The sequence below is a fragment of the Lutjanus erythropterus genome, chromosome 1 (assembly GCF_056507025.1).
Source record: "Lutjanus erythropterus isolate fLutEry1 chromosome 1, fLutEry1.hap2, whole genome shotgun sequence".
NCBI lineage: Eukaryota > Metazoa > Chordata > Actinopteri > Lutjaniformes > Lutjanidae > Lutjanus > Lutjanus erythropterus.
The window spans coordinates 16,971,535-16,988,582 of NC_139317.1; the positions used below are offsets into that span (position 1 = coordinate 16,971,535).

The window sequence follows — 17,048 nt, forward strand, 5'->3', positions numbered from 1 at the left end:
GAATCAGGCTATCAGCCCAGCCAGGGACAGGCAACGGAGAGTCGAGAAGATGAGGAGAAGGAAAAGATGAAAGGCTCAGAGACAAATCCTCTCCGTCCAACGTCTCCCACAAACACTACGAAGAAACATGAGCGTCTGGCTGCTGTTTTTTCAGATGTTGCTTGTTTTTCTAATCTACTCCCCGAGGCCATGCTGCAGACTTTTAGATGGATTCTTTAAGGTCTGATACTATAACACGACAGACAGAAAGAGAGGCTAAAAAGAATCCTAATTCCTAATGATTCCGGATGAAAAGCGCTCACATGCGGTCGGTCAGATGTTAGGCAAAGAGGAGCTCTGTAACACATCAAGTCCGGCTTGTGTTGCTGTGAGAGAGTTTACTGGAATGACGCACGCACATGTCTCCCCTGGAACAACGGGTGTAAACACACTCCGATGGCCTCAATTAATCATGTTTAAACAGACAGATGTGATAGCATCACATGAAACCATGACTCCTCCATATGCTACCTGTTTAGAGCAATGTTTGTAAACTAACTAATTACAATGCTCTCAAATGAAGCTTCTCTCTCAGCAGATGTTTGTCCATTAACCTGTGGAACAATTGCTTTAACATCGTGTGAAGAATCGCGCGTTAACAATGGCCTCCCTGCACTGGAGAGCGCACCCCGAGAAAGACTTCAAGTCTGTTTATTATGCTAACTTGCTAAGAGGAGATGTTTGGATAAATTATAAAGCTTGTGCTTTTAGCTTTGAAAAAAAAGTTCTTATTGTACTGATTTATGGAAGAATAAAAATGTACATATTTTTAAACCACTCCAAGAGTAAATCAGTGAGAAATTATTGTGACAGATTTGTTGTTGTCAGTGAAAATATATGCATTTACTTAGGACTGGGAGTTATTTATGCAGAATCACAAAAGGGAATGAAAGGTATGAATATTATATATTGTAATATCACACATACTGCCTATGAATATCAGATAGGTAAGAAACAACCTGTTAATGGTGGTAAGAAATGACAACACTTTTCACCCACGCAACTGCAGTAAGTGATGAATAAATGTCTTAAAGTAAGTTTCCACAAGATATGACTAAGTCGCATTCTAGCTGTGACGTGGCTCCATCACATCTCCACTTTGGATCTGATGCCCACTGGAAACGTTTCAGAAGAAGTGTGTCTTCAAGCAGCCTGTCTTTCAGCAGCCAGATTTTGTGTTGCTTTGTTCATTTGTTTTTGGAATTCAATTGTGCTGTGTCTGAACTGCGTCTTTGTCCCAGTGTTTCTCTTTCTGTCAGTGCCTGTCTTTCTCTTGCTTCAACTGAAAACTTTACACTGAAAACAATAATTTACCCCTTAAAAGGGAAGCCACGTCAAAATGACTATTTCAACACAAATACAGATATAAACTAATCCTCGCCTGGGTCCAGACCTTTGAATACACCCACCAGAACCAAGGAGAAGTAATAACAACAATAGTGACCACCGGGGTGGGAATGTGCCCCCTCAGTTTGGCCTTACGCCTCTCAAAAATTATATGCCCTCCAGCTACAGTGGCCTCGATGCCTTACCAGCACTGCCCCAGCTGATTTCACAGATTTCTTCGACCATGAAGCATAATGTTACTTTACGCTATTGTGGTTTACACTGCAGACTGGAGTCTCTGTTAAACAATGACAAACACAATAGACCTGTGTTACATACTTATGTGTTTCAACATCTGTCTTTTCATTGCCCTACTGTCTGTGTGCTGTCTCTGTCTGGTTAACAGAAGCCCATCACTGCCAATGTGATGAAAAAAAGTTCCTGTAAGTCATTATAATGAGAGACTTTCTTATAATAAAAATGAGTAAACTAGGGAAAAGAATAAAAATAGATAAGAATCAAAATAAAATGCTTGCTGCCCTGGCATTTGGCCTTTATGCCCTAAAAAAAAATTGACAACACCAAGTCCAAGGCCAAGTTGCCTTGCCCCCAAAATAATGAAAGTTCCAGCCTGGCGATCACTATAGACAAAATAGACGCTGCTACCAAGGCTGATCTAAATCAATTAAAAGTACCAGTATCAGTATCAGTCTTGACTTAAAATGACACTTGATCCATGCAGATACATTACTGATTGGTTGGGGAAAATTGAAACCCCTTCCCCCATTGTTTGAGTGGAGGCAATGTTAGATTGAGGATGGAAACAGAGTGTAACAGGTTGACAATTTATCTGATATCAGGCAAAACTCATCCATCACAGCGATAAGCCATCACTGGCACTTTTTGTGGATGTCTTTCAACAATTTTAGAAACAGTGACCTTCATGCATTAATAACAAACTAAATTATCTTGGTCACATGGGTGCACAGCTTTGCTCATAAAGGTACAACTGATGATGATAATAAAATCACTTGATTTCATAGATTTTTATGGCAAGTATAGATAGGAATATCTCTAAATGACATATTCATGCATTAATAATTGGAACCATAATTGTAATATATATTGATTGGACTGGCCTAAGTGAACTATTTGTAAAAAGAAATGACATACACGTCAATAATAAATCCATAAGTGGCTGACTGTGTTGCATTTTTAATACAAAGTCACAAACATTGAAATTACAGATGTAATACACATCTAGCCAGCCCATGAAAAACGTGTCTGCATTTATCTGTCCATGAAATATGAATGATGTTGAATGGAATGCCCTTTTCCAACAGTCAGATAAAGGTTTATTGAAGGCCAGAGTGAGGCAGATAGAGGTTGCCATGGCTACAAGTGTGAAAAGGGCATCTGATCTGACTTCTGACCAGTCAATTAATCTTGGAATTGCATTTTTTTTTTAATCAAAGGTTCACTCATGATTCAAATTAATTGCTGCGAACAAAAACGAAAAAAAAAGGAAAGGGTGAAATTGCAGGGACTTGAAACAGTTTGGAAAAGTACAGTAATGCTAGAGTCTTAAGATTAAGACTGCCACAAGGGAAGCTGGGTGAATATTTAAGATGGATTAAAGTCTGAATATTTAGTTTGTTTGGTCTCAGTGTGAAGAGGGAGAGAAAACCTATTATTCAACAAAACAACACATGAAGACCTCATTTTCTCATGATTTTACAGATGAATAATTGTCAGCAAGAGTGACACTATTTGTTTTGTTTGGAAGTGCACAATGCCACAGTGAGGACTCAAAAACCCATTTAGCGAAATTGCATTTTAAAATATATCTTATGCTTATTGTTTTACCTCCTTTATTTAATTGAAAATGTTAATGATAAAGAGTAATAAGAGTGGCAAAATTCATCAACACAATGTGCAAAGTAATAAACTGGCACTCACTCTTGTTCCTAAAGGCATATTCACATGAAATACTTGTTATGTCAACAGGACTTTCATATTTAACATGACATGTTACTGTAGGATAATGAATGACAATACAATCTTACACCTAATGGCTACAATGTCAACTTGGGCTGCAGACCAAATGGACCAAATTAAATATGTGATATATATTTACTGTGTTAAATCATAAAATGATCTTGATATGTGATCAGAGACTAAGGAAACCTGCAAAGCTGAAAGTTTCTGGTGTGGAACAACTGTTTTGTTTGCCTGTTTCACCTTTAAAAGAAATGCTCCCCAAATGAGGAATTGTCTGTTTATGAGCTGTTAGAAATCATTAATAATCTTTTAGAAGAAGTGGATGTTTGTAACGGTTAAATTGAACAATATGTGAATGGAGTTTGGCAGGCAGTAAAACAAGTAGTCACTGAACTCATACTTCAGAGTGTGTATTTTTGGAGCAGTGGGCTTTTGTTTTTGGGATAACGGGCTTAACTTTATATGAACAGACAACTGACAGTTTCAGACAGATTCAACATAATAATATACAGTCTATGGCTCCACCTCGCTATTTGGACTGAAATACAAATTTTTTAACCCCAGGGTCTTACATATTGGGAAAAGTTATGCGGAATCAAGGTCTGTTTTCACTTTTCTTTCATTTAATCTTTTTATTCTTTCATTTAATCCTTTAATTTGAGATTGTGTAAAATATAAAGTAAAATAAAAAGGTAGAGAGCAAAAAGACAGAGATAAATAGACAACATCTCATTGAAACCACAAATGTTATATATAAACTGTACATGCATCCACATTTAGAGGACGCACTGACATCCTCAGCACCATAAATAATTTAACACCTACAGAGAAGACAAGCATCATATAAATATAAGGTTTGGTGGGTAATAATTAAATATAATGTTCTGCCAACATCATCATTTATTTGTGTTTAGTATATACGTCTGTGTGCGCTTTTACAACATTGGTTGGATGTGTGTGCGCCTCAAGATTTTGCATGTGTGAAAGCAATTGACAAAGCATGACATTTCCCTTATTTGAGCTATTCACAAGCTGAGGGATGATGTGGGGGTGGGGATTTCTATCACCTCGCCACAAATAACAAGGAAAAGTCAATTTCATCGTCTTTTACCGCGCTGTCATAGGAATGCAATCTCTTGCCGCCTCTCCTCACTGTATCCACACTGTCCTTGTAGTATCACATCCTCCCCCCTCCTCCTCCTCCTCCGTCCCACTCATGCCTCTCCTTTTAAAACAAGGCAGGAGGCAGCTTGATTATCACACTCCAATCGCAGCTAATTAGGATAGGTCAGCTGGTACAGTCAAACAGCATCCCTGTCAAACAGCGTCCCTCCACGCTCTTCCTCCGCCTCTTCCATCATCCCTCTCTCTCCATTTCCTCGGACAGCCCTATCAGTGGGTAACATCTCCCTACACCACTGCCGCCTGTCTGTTCGTGATAGCGACTATGGCAGTCATCTCCACAGAGGCGAGCGATGTGCTGCCAGCCACTCCGCCGGAGCCAGACGAGCCCGTATCAACGTCTGCTGCAGACGCATTGGAGCATCAATTAATCGCCGTTTAAAACTGGCAAAAAAAATGCATTTGATATACTTAAGCTTAATTAATACATTGCTACCAATTTTGCAGGGCTAATTAATCAATTTGAGGCTGGTCCCTGGTGCAAAGATGTCCAGATTATGTTGTCTGGAAGGAAAGCACACCGAACATCAGAGAAGAAGATGAATTACAAGCCTGGAAACAGGGAGTTGTGTGTTTGTTCTACCAATTCCTGTTGCCAGAGGAGGCAATAAATAGTGAAATTGAGGGGAAATGAAGTATGATGAGAGAGGAAAAAAAGAGCAAAAAGGATAAAACAAAAGCAGGGAGACACATGATTGTTTGTAGCCTACAACCTAGTGTCTATAAAGGCTAAGGACTGAGACAGGGCTGGGGATTGATTGGGACTTGAACTACATGCTTTGTGCGCTTGTAGTTCTGTTTATACTGAGCCAGTGAATGAGGCCGCAGTGTCCTGGCAGGCAAGCAGAGAGAGCTACAGAGAGTAATTGGGAGGGCTCTGCTCGGAGAGAAACAGAGGACTTAAGATGGGATGAAGGAGGAAAGGAGGGGGGATGGAGAGAGACCTATGAAGTAGATGCTAAGTGCTGAGATGTGAAGAAAATACGCTTGCAGGAAAACGACCCCAGGGACAGTGACCGATGACAAGCTCCCCTTCCCTTGTTTTTTTCCTTCCATCTGATTATAGACATATAGTACCTGTGTGCACCCATGTGTGTGCGCACAGGGAGCCTTATTTAAAACACAGAAAGTGACACCTGAATGCAGAGCAGCACATTACGCTGTGTTTTCCTCTAACAGCTCATGTTTCAGTTCAGTTTTTCTAAGCCCCATTAATTACCCATAAAATTACTATAATGAATTACACGTACATGAGTGGGTCTGGTTAAGAAAAAGTAGCATATGGGGCTATTCTTGAAAGGATGGTTCAGATTGCTTTAAGTGGGGTTGTATGAGGTACAGTGTATTACAATAGATGACGCTTGACATGTCCACAGTTTGCAGAAGCAGCAGGAGTACTGGTGGAGGAAGCTGAGTAACGTACTGCTGCAGACAGGGTCAGCAGTAAAATATATTGTAGTTACATAAAGAAAATAATATCAGTTTAAGTGTGCGCTATATTTAAAATACTTTTCACCGATTTACTTCTTACTTCTCCAAGGCAACCAGACTCCTTTATCAAAAATGATGATCTGTCTGGTCAGTTTGTTTGTGTTTTTGGGTTAGTTTGTGTAACTCGCCATTTAAAATACTGAACGATAACACAAACCTACTCAACTGATTGAGGCAGCATAGATTAGTAACTCCTATGTTCTGTGAGGTAAAACTATTGATTAATGCCAATAGTCTGGTTGAGCAAGAGAGAGTGGGGGCATTTCCATCAGGAAAAGGCTATCTGAAGCAAGGTAAAATGGTGAAAATATTCCAAATATAGCGTACACCTGAGTGACTAAAATGCATTTTACTGCTGGCCTTGTTCATAGCAGTACAGTAGGCAGCACACTGGCTATGGATAAATGCTTCATATAACCCCACATCAAAAAATCCCAACTATCCCTTTAAGCTTAGCAGGCAATACATGAAAATCTTTTAATAGGCCTGCATTATATGGTAAAAAATCATATTGCCATTATTTTTGCCAGATATTATGATTGTGATAGTAGTGGGGATGATCAATTTTCTGACACAAATTTCATTTTCATTAAAAAAAAGGATTAAAATGATCATGATATGATATTTACTTGTTGCAAAAAATCATGTTTCCTTACATCCGGAGAACAAGGCATCTCTGCAGCACTGTAATACTTCATTACAATTTTGTCAGACAGTATTCCTTCAAAAAATTTCAGCTTCTGTGATTTTGATATTACACTTGGACAATGAAATTAATCGCCAACTATCGTGATAATAAATTAACCATTTTGAGTAATTTCTTCTAAGGAATAATGTCCACATTATCTGATTTCAGCTTTTCTGGTTTGTTCAGTCCTATAAAAACAAATAAACTGAGTATCTGTGGCTTGTGGACAAAAGAAGACACACAAGGATGTAACCTTGGGCTTCATCAATGTTTTTCATTAAACATTTTTCTCACATTTTATGGGCAAAACAACAAAAAATAATAAGTTAGCTGCAGCCCTGAAAGAACAGATCTTTCTCAGCAGACGACATTGTAATTTGAAAGGCAGAGCATCACACTATAATATTGTTTTGTCATGTAAAATATTAACTCAAAGTGAGGTGTAATTCACTGGTTTGAGCACTTAATAAAGATGCACTGGAACACTGCCAGAGTGATGTTCACCATCCCTCACTCATCATCACTGTTCTCGCACAATGCCTTGGCCTCCTGCCCCTGCCCTCCCCCACAGCCTGGCTAAGCCCACATGTTATTGGCTAAACACAGCCAGCTGCAGCCAGTTAACTGTCTAATCTCACATCAATCGATTTCCCCAAACAAGGAGAGGTGGAGAAGTGGAACGAAAGTCGCGGAGCGGGGGTGAAAACGCCACGGAGGGTGAGAGTAAATGGGAGGGCAGCGATGAGTGAGAAACAGGCAAAGGCAGGTAACAGCCTTTCACTGAGTTTCTAGCACCTGGTGTGTGTGTGTGTGCGAGTGTGTTTGTGTTCGGGTGCGACAATCTCTTGTTGGAGGCCGTCAAAAGGATACTGATCGAAGGCAACACACAGAAAAAAAGGTAGATGGACAGGCTGAGGTTGGCACCAACAACAATGCTGTATTCACTCTAAAAAGTGTCCCGGCTGCCCTAAAATTTTAAGTCGACTGAAAGGTTGAGGTATTTTTTTAACGATTCAAAACAAATAAACTTTTCTTGTCGAATAGACCTGATATTAATTGACTTGAGAAACTCGAGAAAATATGTTGAACAAGCTTAATATATTAAGTTGAACCAACAACTCCTCAGTCACACCAACAGAAATCACAAACAAATTTGATTTCCTTTTACATTTTCTCAGCCATGACTTATCTTAAAGTGTATTAAGAGACACACATATGCATTTTCTTCAAATTGTAAAAAGGAGGGTCTCAATATTGTTTTAACTCTCAAAAAATGCATGCTGAGAATATCTTGATCTTGTTATTTAATGAGAAGTTAATTTAGTATGTTCATTGAACACATGACTTCAACTGAAAAGACTTAAAGTTAGAAGAACTCATGTTTATAAGTTTCTAAGTGTCCTGAAAAGAAAATTCTAGACATTTTAAGTTTAATTAACTTGAACAAATACAACTTGTGTATTTACAGAGTTAATTAGAAAAATATTAGTTGGTTTCAGTGTATTCCTGTATGATATTTTTTTACAGTGTTAGGGTTAGAATGACTACTGCCCAACTCTGTACTTCCTCTGTCATGTGTTTTGTGTGTATAAATGTGATTCTTTCAGTCCCTCACGGACAATTAAATGGGAACATTTTCAAAATGAGAAACATATGGAGCTTTTTAATTGGCCAATTTCTCTTGCCAACGTGTGTGGCTTTTTTTCATTCTAAAAACCAATGAAAGGGAAAAAAATGCTATCTAGTCAGACATGCATATTGCAGCACAGAGTGTTGCACAAATTGTCATTGTCCTTCCGCAAGGAGTAAAACAGCCCTTCTGTTCCCTGGATTAATAGCACCATTACAGCGGATCCATGTTCAGTATACAGCACTGTACTTCTACATCCAGCCGGTGAGATACATACTTGTTCGCAAACACTCTTCAAAATAAAGGTTCCAAAAGGGTTCTTCCTTAAGCGCTGAGTTCTGAGTTCTACCCATAATCATTTACTTCTGAAGAATTCTTTTTTGAATAATGGGTTTGTCAAGAGTTCCATTAAGAACCCATTTAGTCCAAAGAACCCTTTTTGATGTTAAAATCCTTCAAGGGTTCCTTGTACTATAAAAGGCTTCTCTGTAGAATCCCCTCTGTGTGTTCTAAATGAAACCTTTGGACTCTAGATAGATTCTCTGTAGAGCCCACAGGGCAGGTTCTAGGTAAAATTCTTGGAATAAAAAAAGGTTCCTAGTAGAACACTCACTGAGTATGTTCAAGATAAAAACTCTTAAGAACCCCTGGGTGCTTCTAGTCAAAACCCTTGAAATGCAAAAGGATTCTTGGTAGAACTCTCTGCTGGGTTCTAGATAAAAACCCTTGGATCCGGGTAGAATCCTCTGAGGTTCCATACCCTTAGTTAAGGGTTCTTTGTATGACTAGGGGTTCCAGTAAAAACTTTCTTTGAGGAAAAGGTTAGTCAAACGTTCTTGTAAAACTAGGGGTTCCAGTAAGAACCCTTTTCATTCAAAAAACTTTTTTATAAGAAAGAGTTCTTCAAGGATTGTTGAAATCCTTATCTCACTAGATAAAACCTTTGGTATATAAAAAAGTTCTTGGCAGAACCCCCTGGGTGGGTTCATGTTAGCACCCTTAGAAGGTGGAATGTGTCTATTTGGAACTCCCAGATAGGGTTCTGTGTGGAACCATTACACCACTGAAAGGTTCTCTGTCAAACCTCTCCTAGAGGATTCTGGGTGAAACCTTTCACAAACAGTTCTCGGCATAACCCTTTATGTTGGGTTCAAGGTAGAACTTTCTCAAAGGGTTACAAGTGGAATCTTTATAAAAGGTTCTTGGAACCAAAAAAAAGTCTAAGCCGAAGAACCCTTTATGGCTCTATTTAGCACTTTTATTTCTAAGAGTGTAGAAACTTCAGTGAATTTGTATTTCTGTGGGAATATCTGTTTTGCCGAGCAGGTAATGGCCCACACCGAGCTACATGACCGGCTGAAGCTGCAGTGAGGAATGTACCATTCCTCCGGTCCCATTCCTTCTCTCCAGACCTATGTATAATCTTGGTTTCTTGCCTCCCCTGACCCCGCACTAATCATGTGAGGTGGCTGGGGTGAGGAGGACTGCAACAACTCATATCTGGGGAGTTATTGTTCTACACATGTCATGTGTAATCTGCCCGACCCACAGCGCTTAGAATAATTATTCATATTTAATCACCACACTACGAAGCTACATCGCCTGCCGCTCACTAAGTCATTTTCCATGTTCCATTATCAAAGTTTCAGAGACGGGTGCTCAGGGAAGGGGGACTAAATTGAGAGGCTGAAGTAGTTGGGCTTATAAAAACATAATGGGCTTGTCTGCTTTGATAAACTGAGGACGTGTATAGAATGCACACTCGCTCACACCCTCAAATACACACACAGACCTACACACACACATTAAATGAGAAAAGTGCAGAGAACAAAGTAGGGGGAGAATAAAGTAGCCAAGTATAAGTTCAGATTGTGAGCGTTCAGGCAAGTCAGGAGCTCAATCGTTAATACAAATAACTGCAGCAGAGAAAAAAAAACAAGAAAAAAAAAAAAACGGATTGATAGTCATTTGGTTTGAGTGTGTTTGGCTCGCGCGGCAGCTTTCATTTCTCATGCAGTCAAATTTGCAGATGAGGGGCTCACCTTGCTCCAGAGGCGGTGGTTTCACGCCTGTAGCCTTCAACTTGAGGGCTTCTTTCGCAGACATGTCGCAGCAGGAGCCTTTGTTGGTGTCCTGGTCGCTGTCGGCCTGGTCACTGTCACCGTGACCGCTGTCTCTGAGGCTTGCTCGTTCAGGGTCTTTGAATGTCGAACTACTAAACAAAACACAACAAAATAAAAAAGGAGTATTAATAGACAGCGTATGGTGAAAATTTGTTAGGCTTTTTATTTTTCCCCTCAGTGGAATTTAGAGGCAGAATGAAACATTGATGAGGACCCCTGAATGATTAAACAAAACAAGAAAAAAATATAATAATAGGATTTAGGATGTAATAAAATGCTTCTAAAAATACTGCACCAGCAGTACAGTCTGCTAAGAGAATACTCTACACTCTTAGAAATACTGGTTCCAACAGGGTTCTTCCTGAAGGGCTGAGGTTCTACCCAGAACCATTTGCTTCTGAAGAACCCTTTTCTGAAGAAAGAGTTTGTCAAGGATTCTTTGTATGATGACAGCTTACATTAAGGATGGAATTGAAGAATGGGTTAGTTGAGTGTTCTGTTTAAGACTAATTGTTCCATTAAGTTAGTTCACCCAGAAATTAAAATTTCACTCAATATCTACTCACCCCTGTGCTGATGTGAGGATGGGTGTCTGTAAGCCGCAACATTAAAATTTTAATGTTATGGACACTTGGATTACACCACACAAGCAGTATGGAGACTGTTTGGTTTTTTTTGTGTAATTTCTTTTACCATTCACTTCAACTGTACTGGATTTGGCTGCAACGCTGTTTTCCACTGAAGCTCCAGGAGAGTTCTGTGAACTGGAGATCTTCACCCATCCTCACATCAGCACAGGGGTGAGCAGATACTGAGTGAAATTTCATTTTTGGGCAAACTATCGCTTTAAGAACCCTTTTCATCCACAGAGCCTTTTCGAAAGAAAGTGTTCTCCGAGGATTGCTGAAATCCTTGAAGAACTCTTTCATCAAGGATTCTTTGTACCGTGATGTTAAAGGGCAGAACCCATTGGGTGGGTTCTAGATGGAATAAAAAAAAAAAAAAAAAACAGTTGGATAGAACTGGGGTGGATTTTAGGTAAAACCCTTAGAATATTAAAGGATCCTAACATTCTTGGTAAATGCCCTGGGTGGGTTCCCGACAAAAAAAAAAGGACCCATGGACGGGTTGCTGATAATGTCCTTAGAATAGAAAAATGTTCTCCCTAGAAACCCCTGGGTGGGTTCTTGCTAGCACCCCCAGAAGGTATAAAGGTTCTAGATAGAACTCCCAGACAGGGTTCTGGGTGGAACCATTACACCATGGAAGGGTTCTCCTTTAGAACGTCTAATTGGGGGTTCTAGGTGAAATGTTTCACAGATGGGTCTTGGTATAACCCTTTATGTTGGGTTCTAAGTAGCACTGTCTGAGAGGGTTTCAGGTGGAACCTTTATAAAAGGTTCTACCAAAAACCAAAAAGGAGTTCTACTACAGGGTCGAGGTGAAGAACCTTTTATGGTTCCACTTGGCACGTTTATTTCTGTGCAGATGAAGCAATGAAGAGAGGCTCCTGTGTGTGATTATATTCAATGTATTGTAGAGAATATTATCACTAATTAGACGTACATGCCCTTCCTCTGCCTGCTATGACTCAGTACAATTCATTGTCAGTTTAGTTACTGATGGGAAACTACTGTGCTGGGACTATTGGAGAAAAGAAAACAAAGGTCTGAGATGTAGTGATGGTTATAGATCCCAACTCTTACCTTTGAACAAACTGTTGTCTGCTACCCATATAATTAGGCTCAGTGGGGAAATTGTCCGTCTGTTGAGAAAAAAGGGAGAGAGAGAAAAGGTATGTAGTGGGTTCTACAGAGTCCTGCTGTGAAACAAGATCTCCTGGTGACATATGATTAATTATGCAGAAAAAAAGGAGGACAGAGTATATAAGGGCAAATAAAATCGAGGGAATATGAGCTCTCTCATTTAGGTTGGAGCATTTCATTAACCACATGAAACAGGCTAATTAGCCATTCGAGAGTAAACCGCACAGCTGAACATCAAGTCTGGCAGACATAATATAATCAATAACTGCTAGGACAATAGTCCTGATGAGTGTAGAAAACTTTGCAGCTACTGTGCTGAAGTGTCAGCTAAACATCTAAATTACAGCACCATTTGTGCGGAAATTAAAATGCAATTTGCAATTTTTTCCTTAACAACATTTCTGTGAGAAACTGTGGACTCTCTGAGCCTCAACACTTTTTTCTTCTCCTTTCCTCCAGAACTTGAGAAATTGTTTGTGAGGAGGAACCGAGGGCTTGTACGTGCTGAACCATCTGGAGTTTATTCGATATAGGGCTACCTGATCATACACAAGGGGCTTCATGCCATGTGGATCAATAAGAGAAAGCACACTTAACATGCCTGTGCACACATGTAGAAGCAAGGACGCACTGGGGTTTGCATTCTTTTCTGAAGGCTATTTTCTAGCACATTTTCTGTGACGACAGAGCTGAGTGGAAGTCAGAGTTACAAGATGTGCAATCTATGGCTATAATTTATCTATAACCATCTTAGAAATGCTTAAAAATATGACACACTGATCACAGAATAATGCAAACACACCTGCAGATCTACAAAAACCTCACTTCAAATGTCTTAATATCACTACTTTTACTACTATCTCCTCTTACTATTGTTTCTATTTTTATTTCCTCTTTTCTTACCTGTTTTATTGCTGTTTTAATACTGTTAGCCGTATTTAGGGGTCCAACAATTTCAAATTGAAAATCAAAGGAAATGAACGTTCAATTTCAAAGATCAAAATCAAAGTCAGAATCAGTTCTCCCAGTATTTTGTTCTCCCCACCCACCTACTTCCACTCTTCAAACAACACTTCAAAGACGACACAGCGTTGCTTACCAGCCATTATATCACACTTCATACCATAAAGGAAATCTTTTTAACGTTTTTAAGAGAATGTAAATAACAGTTTTTAGGCCATAAAAACAATGATTGGTTGATCTTACAAATCAAGGCTCCTTGGTCTCACAATGGCACAGCCTAAAATCAAGGTTAAAAAATGTTCAAGTTAAAAAAAAAAGTGAATTGAAACTTTAAAAATTGAAAGTCAAATTGAATCATTAATTTGGAGAATGGTGACGCCTCTATCTCTATCCCACCCTTTGCTTCTTTTGGAAAGCCCTCTGTGCTCTATGCTTGGCAGATGGCATGTAAATAAAATGTATCATTATCATTATTATTAATTTATAACCTTAAAATACCTTTTTTCTCATGAATAAATTATATTTATCATTGCTGCCTGAGCACCAAAAACCAAAGCTCTATTAGACAGTAGTTCATTCTCAACTAAATGAAAATAAAAGAATGTTGAAATAATTTTCCAGGACATTTTACTTTTTCTGTCATGTTTCATGTGTTTTCCACAGCTGGAAAATTGCTCAACTGACACACTAACACAGTAAAGTCTTATGTACAGTCACAACAAACAAACAGTATGACCATAACCAGGATTTTAGAAATACTGTGGTCATGAGTTTCCACCTGTTTTGAGTGGAACCATTGTGATAAAGGATGTCATCAACAGTCGGCGCTGCAATACTCAACGACCTGTAGAATATGGCACGCTCACTTTGGTTCCCAAGAAAATCCTGCTATTTTTTGGTTCCAGCTGGGAACCAACTTTGGTGGAAATCCTGAGATTTTTAGAGAGTCATCTTTGCTATTGTCAATTTACAATGTGGAGCTCCAACAGCCTGCAGAGCTTCCTTGAGTCTCGGGAGGAGGGGAGGGGGGGAAACAACTCCCTTCGACCATCGATCATATATTAAATAAGATTTCAACCTATTTAATATACAGTCTGTGGCTCCAACATGCCATTTGGACTGCTTTACTCATTTTGAAATGTAAGCAATTACTACATATTGCTCCTTTAATTTAACACTGTGTGTGTGTATGTGTATGAAAAACATAGAAAAATACAAAAATAGTAAGGACACAGCCTCAGTGTCCTCAGTGGTAGTTATGGGCCTGAGTACGGCATGTATGACAAAATACAACAGCATAATGGGATACAGGTACAAACCCTATATGGCGTAAACTGCACAAACACTCAGCAGTGTATGCAGCAGTGCATTACAGACTGGATCAATCACATTGGCAGTGGAAAGTACTCTTTCTTTCTGCCGGTCTGTCTCTCTCTTTTTAATTATATCAAAGTACGGTATGTGAGGGTTTTTAATCATGTCAATTGACATAAAAGGTCACAAAGATCATTGTTTCTTTCTGGCCTTTACAAAAGTACCAGCCAACCTTACTAAAAAAATGGAAAAACGATCAGATGCATAGACTTCAGTGTACGCCACAAAGAACACATGGAGACAGAAACTAATGTGTTTCTATTTTGTTAAAATTATTACAGGAATATCTCAAAGTCTCTGTTGGGTAGAGGTAGGAATGGTGGAAACAAATGCCTCGAAGAGAAATGGCTTTCATACCGTTGTAGCGGTATTCATCACAGCAACACAAATAATTACGCTATGTAGTGCACAACTCTCTGTCTTGAATTGATAGCAGTAAAATGTCATGTTTAGTGAGTAATGTCTCCTTGCGCCAGGCTTTTTCACATGCACAGCTTGACTCACAGTCGATAGAGTATTTCAATGTCATCCGTGCTCTGCGGTGGCTCAGTATGAAAAAGGGTGTGTGAAGGTCAGACAGGCCACCTCAGTTCTTTGACCTTCCATGCTTTTGCCAACACCTTTATCTCTACCTAAACACTCCATTCCACCTCAGCCTTCACCAAGATTAAAAGAAAACACCCACAAAATATATCAAAGGCTGGAATCTGACCACGAAGTGAGAGAAGAATGAATGTTTGAAATAGTTCGGCATTGAAATGATAACAGTCTGAGTTTTTCAAAAAAAAGGGGAGATGGCTGTCTTTATATTGATGTGCCCCTTCTGTACTTTCATGACTAGGGACTCGTCCTTGGACATACTTTTCAATCAACTCAGCTCTGTTGGCACTAAATCTGATCAGGATGAAAGGACGTTGTTATATTGTTATATGTATGTTTAATTTACTTACTGCACCTGCACACATAGGACAAAAAATCTAAATCAAATCCCTGTGCACAGAACGTATTTTTCTTAATCACAATGAATTGAAAAGTTACCCACTGTAGTATTACCATTGATTAAATAAACTTCAAGGGATACTTTTGAAGTTGGGGTTGTATGAGGTACTTTTCAATAGTCCTTGTATTACCTACTGTAAATGTTTTTTGTTGTGGCGAGTTTGGAGAAGCAGCAAGAGTGCTGGTGTAGATAACATATTTTAGGCACCAAAAAACATGAACATCAGCTTATGCGTATGCTATAATTTGCTGTCAGACAGCCTTTTCTGATGGGAAACCGCTGTTATATAATTAAAATATCGCTCTCTCTAAAGCCACCAGAGTCCTTCAGCAAAAACTGTAATTTTATCTCGCAGAATGTGAGAATTTGCTGGTCTACCATCGTCTCTTTTAAAAAGTTAGTGTGGATTCACCAAAGTCACACAATAACACAAATGAAAAGAGATCAAGCCAGTGGTAGACCGGCAACTCCTGTGCTCCGCTGGGTGAGCAAGAGAAAGCAATGTTTGGCTTATATAACTCCTGTTTCCCATCAGAAAGGGCCGTCCGACAGCAAGGCACAGCGATGAAAAGATTCTAAATAGTGGGCCATTTTTGAAGTAGCTAAAATAAATCTTGCTGCTGACCCCATCCACAGCAGTTCATTGCTAAGCTATTGTGCTGGTACTCCTCTCTGCATCTCCAAATTGGGGGTGCGTCTACCGCCATCTACTGTAGGTCATACACTGACTGTCTACATGTACCTCATAAAACTCCACTTCAAATAATCCAAACGATCCCTTTAAAATGGCAGTCTCCTGTACTTGACCATTAAAATTGCTTTCATGAGTTTGTTAAATAGAAATACGCCATTGAATCCCACAGCATGGTATTTGTGATTGTAGTTTTTTCTTGTCGCACTTAAAGTAGCATGCGCTCCTCATCCCTCTACCACCTCCTCCCCCCTCCAAGCCAATAAAAAGCACATTACGCCACTTCATAGAAACCTCTTTCCTGCCAATTAGAGTCCAGGCTGATCTTAAGCCTCCATCTCTTCCTGTCTGTCCATACTGCCCAGCCCTTTCACTACAATGGGCCACTTTCCAATTAATGGATCGATAACAGCCAGTATGGGCTGCTTTGTACTTAGCCAGTCAGAGCCCACAATGAATACAAGATAATTTGAGGGGGGCAAATGATACATACTGGCTAGATGTCCACTTGTTTTATTATCATTATTAGACACTGTATTATACAGTACATAAATTCATTTAGCATTGCAAGTATCATTAAGTATTTTATGTTGCATGCCCACACTTCTTGCCTTCTAATTTCCCCTTGTGGGACTTCTTGAAATGAACTGAACTGAACCGAATTGAGCTGAACTAAACTGACCTACTGTAAATTGAACTGACCCGAACTGTGGCATCTGTATGTTTGGCCTTCAAGGTCTCGAAATTTGACTTGCTTATTGACCTGAAATATGA

General features: G+C 39.3%; 1 protein-coding gene across 2 annotated transcripts in view; it reads right to left on the bottom strand.

Moving 5' to 3' along the window:
- The window catches only part of pcdh17 (protocadherin 17), an 80,705-nt gene that overhangs the window by 36,029 nt on the left and 27,628 nt on the right, over nt 1-17,048 (bottom strand). The window contains exons 3-4 of one of the 2 annotated variants that reach the window (XM_084715084.1): nt 12,187-12,245; nt 10,400-10,569 (exon numbers count right to left, since the gene is read on the bottom strand). In XM_084715084.1, the coding sequence (XP_084571210.1) occupies nt 10,400-10,569; nt 12,187-12,245 (229 nt within the window). Of the gene's footprint in view, nt 1-10,399; nt 10,573-12,186; nt 12,246-17,048 lie in introns of both variants that reach the window. The other variant, XM_084715075.1, reaches the window with a different exon arrangement.